At 54.9% G+C, this 6,000-nt stretch overlaps 3 protein-coding genes across 3 annotated transcripts; 1 reads left to right on the top strand and 2 right to left on the bottom strand.

The window, feature by feature from the left end:
* Positions 1-542: 542 nt before the first annotated feature.
* PG997_005883 (uncharacterized protein) lies at positions 543-1,652 on the bottom strand (the record flags this gene model as incomplete). Its single annotated transcript, XM_066810198.1, has 2 exons — positions 543-1,059; positions 1,207-1,652. The coding sequence occupies 2 exons, from the start codon at positions 1,650-1,652 to the stop codon at positions 543-545; spliced, it is 963 nt and encodes a 320-aa protein (XP_066669121.1).
* A 1,901-nt stretch (positions 1,653-3,553) lies between these two features.
* PG997_005882 (uncharacterized protein) lies at positions 3,554-4,315 on the top strand (the record flags this gene model as incomplete). The annotated part of the gene is made up of 1 exon (XM_066810197.1): positions 3,554-4,315. One exon carries the CDS (start codon positions 3,554-3,556, stop codon positions 4,313-4,315), a length of 762 nt encoding a protein of 253 aa, XP_066669120.1.
* Positions 4,316-4,448: 133 nt separating this feature from the next.
* Positions 4,449-5,798, bottom strand: PG997_005881 (uncharacterized protein; the record flags this gene model as incomplete). Its single annotated transcript, XM_066810196.1, is given in 4 exon segments — positions 4,449-5,192; positions 5,210-5,217; positions 5,232-5,731; positions 5,749-5,798. 4 exon segments carry the CDS (start codon positions 5,796-5,798, stop codon positions 4,449-4,451), a joined length of 1,302 nt encoding a protein of 433 aa, XP_066669119.1.
* Between the last annotated feature and the right edge of the window lie 202 nt (positions 5,799-6,000).

Below are 6,000 nucleotides of genomic sequence, written 5' to 3'. Positions count from 1 at the left end.
TGATACAAAGTGTCAATTACCCCTAAAGGTTGTCTATCTAAATGGAGATGCAGTCCCTCATTGCCTGGCCTGGTTCCTCTTGTTCTGAACAAGACAGAGCTTGGTTCCACGCAGGACGGGGGTCGAGTACATGATGAGGACCGAGGATCAAGGATCAATCTTTGCTGAAGCCTCGTGATACAGGACAGGTGTGGAACAGCTGTGAAAACAAGAAGCAAAACCTCGCCACCAACGCCTTTGCTGTGCCATCCATGACTCGCCAACAAGCAACGCCCTTAAAAACAACTGCGTAAAACGATATTAATGACTTGGTTTGGCATCATATCGCTGAATCCCTTCCCCTAAGCCCAATAGAACTGAAGAAGAAAACCCATAATCCAAACAAAGGACAAAACTGTAGCCAGCTCGACTACCTGAGCAGCATGGAAGCAGTTTCCAACTATGCCTTACAGATCTGACAGACCCGTGCTGTGACGGAGGCGATGTGCAAGCTCTAGGGTTGTAGCTGGTTGCTCAGTGTCACCCGCTCCCTCAAATGCACTCTAGGCACGCTGGCGTTTGGCGACACCGGTAGCTGGTGTATCGGCCTCCCGTTTCTGACCCTGGGGTCCAGCATGGCTCTTAGAACGACGCCAGGTGTCAAAAGGACTCTGCGTTTTGGTCGGACGTTTCATGGGCGTGACGCTGTCCTCCAGCCTTTTGCTCATACGGGTCGTACGAGTGGTGCTCGGGGGCGAAGCAGGCGCGAAACGGGGTGCAGTAGGTGTTCCAGGCATTGGCTTCTCAGCAGGCGTCTCCACAGCATCCTTGTCATCCTTCTTTTCAATGACGACGTGGTCCTCGATATCAGTGGCTGCTTCTTCGTCCTCGGTGTTGTGCTCGAGGACTTCCTTGCCCTTTGCTTTGCTGGGGAACAACAGGCGTGGCTGCACAGAAGAGCGAGTAAGTCTTCTAGACGGACCGTCCACCTCTGCGCCATTCAGAAGATCATCTGATGCCTCGCCGTCCTCATCGACAGGGCTGCTATCACCATTCGGCTTCCAAAATGCCTTTCCTCGGCTGGGGTGAGGTCAGTCAAAACTCAAAACAAAAACAAAAACCATGGCAACACCGAAGCAGGGTAGATACTTACAATACGTAAACTGTACCATCTCGGCGCTGAACAGCATCCTCCATAGGGACTCTGCCCTCACCGGGAATCATCACCATTTTACGTCGAGGGCTGCGTCGCTTGGGGGTTCCGGAGCGGCGGGTGCGGAAGTTTCGCCGTAGAAGGGATTGTCAAGGCTACGGTCAACCTGTGGCAGGCGGTCGCGGGAGTCGGTGAAGATCTCAATAGGCTCATCAACTTCCTCCGCGTTGAAACTCTCCAGGCCTACGCCAGTGTACTTCTTGGTTCGCTTCTTGCGCGATGAGGCAATGCTGTCAACTTCATCGTGGAAAAGGGTTCGCGCAGCAGCGCGCACACCAGCTGCAATCTCAACATTGCGCTTCTTGCTGTCGCTCGGAGTCTTGGCGGGCGTTGGGAGCATACCAGAGCCACGAGTCGCAGTTGTCGGGTGCGACTTGGAGCTCGGAACGCCAAGCAGACCAGCTGCGTCAGCACTGCTCTCGCCGGTCAAATGGGCTGCAGCGCGGCGCACAGAATCCATGGCAGGCGCACGCTTCTTCTGGGGCGATGCAGCTGGAGTGCCAAAGATGGTGCTTGTTGCACGTGAAGCTGTGTTGCGGGAAGTGGTGGTGGACGATCTGGGCGAAGGTGTGCGATTTTTGATGGCCTTTTCAGAGATGCGTGCTGATTTGCGGGGAGAAAAAGGTTCCCAATTGTCAGTGTAGCCGTGTTTGGGAGTTGAAGGTGTATGGACCCTGGACGGGGGTGGAGGAGTTGAAGCTTCGAAGAGGGTAGCCATGATTAGGGATTGTTCAGGCAGCACAGTTTTTGATCCTAAGTTCCAGAGTTTCGAGGGCCCGCACAGCGTCTGCGTTGTCTGGCAGAATTGAGGTTTACTGCACAGCAACAAGTCGTCAATATGACTTGTGTTTTCGCAGCCAAACTCAAGACCAGGTGACGGTCCGGTGTACCACCAAAACAACAATCGCCTTGGGCTTTAGAGAAAAGACCACTTTAAGGACAATGCCACAACCACCATGGATTGTCTTGTTCTGACAGGCCTATCCAATTACTTCTACTCGCATATGCCGAGTAAGAAGCTCGCTGGCACAAATCCAACGCACAGGCTCTGGAGCTCGCAAGCAGGTAAGTCAAGTTATCACGTTGCAATAACAAGTCCTTTTCCTCCGTAATTGAGTGCTAATAGCTGAGTAGCGTGTGAAGCAGCGAAGGGAGTCGCGTTGTTGGTTGAGGTCCTAAATGCTGGACCTTGACCGCAAGTTTCTCGATGCGTCTATAGCTATAGGCGCCACGGTGCTTGCTTCGACGTGATTTACGAGCTTTAATGCTATCGATAGCAATATAGTCGCTGGCGTGAAGGCCGACCAGTATACAGATCGGATGGCGACTTCGAATCGTCTCAAACTTGGGTCGGGTTCGTTCCGTTCCTCCTCAATGTAGCGGGTGCAATGCTATTTGCAAAAGAATGTTTCGCGTGGATAAAATGCAATCGATTGCGGCGACCCAATAACAATCTTCCGAGCCGAGCAAGAATGCGACAGCGACAGGGGCAGCGCTACTGTCGAGGTTCGATGATGCTGACGTAGTTTTGCTTGAAGATTATGGTTGTGTGTGTGGGGAACGATCCAGGAGCGACGACGAGAAGACGTTGAGCGCGCCGGGACAAGGTAGTAAGGGAGGTAATTTTCGGTAGTGAGCGTGGCAGAACAAAGGTGGCTGGGGACTGGGCGAGCCTGCCACAGACGGACGAACCAAGGGTTGGGCACTATTGCAAGATTGGCATGGGCCCGGAGTGGATTGGCTCCTCCCGGCGTGCCCAGCAGAGGCCAGTAGCATCATGGCATGCCCCCTCCCCTGCCAGCACACCTGGCGTGCAAGCGTTGCTGCGTTCTGCACTTCATGCGCACCCTTTCTCGTGCTTTTCTCCACCGGCCACCAGCTACCCCCCTTGCGCCGTAAACAGTCGGCCAGCTGCAGTCGAATCAATTTACACCAACGAGACGCGTCTTGGAGCACTCCCCAGTTTACTCGAGTCTCGAGCAGCAACCGGCGCGTCGCGACCCAAACCAAACATGGCGCTTGCCCCGCACCAGCTGCACCAGATGCCGCGAAACACCAAGCAGCCCTGCTGATTGGCGCTTTCTGGCCATCGCTGCAGAGCCCTGCTGGAGGAGTCCAACCCGACCAGATTTGCCAGGTTTCCCCACCACAAACCGCATCCGGCGTCGAAAACAACAGGCACGCACACAGTAAACATCTTTTTCAACGGCCAGGCAACTCAGCCTTGTACGTCATTGAAGCCAATTCGGCATTGTACACCGCATACCAGCGAAAAGAAAACCTACCCCAAAAAGCTGCGTGCACCAGAGCGCAATTCGATATTGACTGCGGCCACCACAACACATAAGTCCTAATTTCACCATGGCAGACCAGTTCTCCGACTCGGACACGGAGGACCTCTTCGCTTCTCCTTCAGCTAAAGCCGCCTCCAAATCCGCCTCCAGGAGAGCTGCTGCTGCTCACCCCGAACGGCCCAAGACCCCGAAGACCCCGACCCCGCAGCAACAGCAACAGCAACAGCAGGGCGGAGGCCCCTCCTACGAAGCCAGCACATCAGCCGAGGCGCGCGAGGTGGCGCTGCAGCGCGAGCTGCAAGGCGTGCGGCAAATTAACGAGCTGGTCGAGGGCGTCATCTCGACGCTGGACCGCGCCAAGGGCAACATGGGCACGGTGTCGCAAACAGTCAATACGGCGTCGACACTGCTCAACACCTGGACTCGCATCCTATCACAAACGGAGCACAACCAGCGTCTGCTTCTCAACCCGACATGGAAGGGTGCTACGCAGGACCTCATCGAGGTCGAAAACGAGGCCGCGCAGAAGCAGGCCGCGGCCGAGCGGAGGGCGGCCGAGGAGGAGCGCCGGCAGATCGAGGCGGCACGGAGGAGGGAAGAGCTAGAACAGCAGAGAGAGGCCGGAACGTCGGGCCGGGGCAGAGCCACAGTGACACGCGGACGCACAACTAGGGGCCGGACCGTAACTAGGGGCACGACAGGCTTAAGGGGCACCAGTCGAGGCACTCATGGTAGCTCTTCCAGCATATCTGGCACAAGAACTGCATCAGGCATTAGTAGAGGGTTTGGGAGCACGCGAGGTCGAGCTAGAGGGACTCGAGGTACATGATCAACACCGGCAAATTCATGACTGCTATGATTTGAAAAGGTTCATGTACATGCTAGATCTGGTATCCTGAGGGCTGCAAGATGCACAGCTCGATATTATACAGAATTATTGATACCCACAGACAGCACTTCTATCAGGTTTTCTTCTTGAAGAAGTCGCTCATTTTCTTCATCCCAGAAGTGTTGACCTTCTTGAGATTTTTGACACCTCTCGACTCCCCGGCCTTCTTCCGCTTCTCATCCTCTTCCATCTTCCGCTTCTTTTCTGCCCGATCCATCAATTCCTCCTCATCCAGGACATGCTTGCGTGAGTAGTCGCCCATTGACCGCGATGATGCAGCTTCTTGGCGTAACTTGGCTACTTGTGCGAGATAGTCATCAAGTGGGCTAAAATCCACAAGTTTCTTTTGCTCCAATAGTTGCTGTTTTAGCTGTGAGACTTGGGATGGTACGATATAGCTGGAACAAATGAAGGAAAAGGCGACTCGTAGCCGTTGGAGTTTGGTTACTTCGGGCGAAGCTTGCATCGAGGCCTTCAAGGCGGATGCAGCGACAGTGGCCTCCTCATCGGCTACCGATGTCGCTGCGGTAGACGCTTCGGAAGCGTGGCTTGTCGTGGTCCCTGTTGACTCGGTGGACGATTGACTTTCGGTAGATTCAACCTTGGGTGTGGAAGCAGACGAATTTGTTGTCGTCGTGTCCTCTCTCTTCAAACCCAGCACCGGCGCCTCCAGGGCCTTGGCCACAAACTTCTCCTCCATGCTCGGCGGCAGGGAATTCTCGCTCATCCGCCTCGCCTTAGACAGCATTTCTGTCAGCAACTTCTCCTTGCTGAACCGATGCATCGGCTCCCCCGTCGGCATCGACGGTGTCGCAGACTGTGGCCATCCTCGACTCGAGCAGCTGCCGTATGCTACCCCAGCGCAGGATTTCGGAGAAGTGGGGTGAAGCTTTGCTAAGCTGGTCGAAATAATCATCGCTCTCGACAAACATCTTCTTCCCACCCTCGCCCCTGGCTGTCTCGTCCGAGACCAGCGCCGGTAGTAGGAGGAACACGGGGTCGATCGATGTCGCCAAGTACAGCTCGGCGCCCTTGGTCACGTAGGCGCCAAATTCGCTTCCGTCGCTCTCTGATTTCTTGGGGTCCGGCTTCTCCTCATTCTCAGCTCCTGTGTCGGCGTTGACACTGGTGTCTATCAACCAACTCCGCGGCGTGGATTTGGGGGCTGTGATGCGGGTGAACTCGTATATTCCCGTTTCGGGGCATACGAGATAGCGCGTAGGCTTGTTATACCGCGGGTTCGGTAATGATACAACACGTGCCTCGCTGGTGGCTCTTCTCGGTAGGATGAATATTTTAGGGGGTTCGTAGCGGTCGTAGGCAGCGTATATCGGGATTTGTTCGAGGGCGCCGGGGCTGTTGCCGCCGATGACTTTGCTGCGGCGCTGCCGCTTGCAGCTTTGGAGCGCGTCGTCCTGGCCATGTCGTATACTGTGCAGAATTATGATGGTCCAAAATCGTTGCCCAAAGGTTTCAAAAACGAAATTTTGTGTCTTAGGTAGCAATGAACAGATTACAGGATGGTGGAATGACTTCAGCAACACTGGTTAACAGCGACAGTACCTCTCGCAGCGAACCAAGAAGGCCAATTTAGACCCCTGCCCATCTACTACTATCAGAGCGCG

The sequence above is a fragment of the Apiospora hydei genome, assembly GCF_038363865.1.
Source record: "Apiospora hydei strain CBS 114990 chromosome Unknown utg000005l_segment0_segment0, whole genome shotgun sequence".
NCBI classification, from domain to species: Eukaryota; Fungi; Ascomycota; class Sordariomycetes; order Amphisphaeriales; family Apiosporaceae; genus Apiospora; species Apiospora hydei.
The sequence above is the reverse complement of the archived record's forward strand: the minus strand, read 5'-3'. Positions and strand labels throughout refer to the sequence as shown.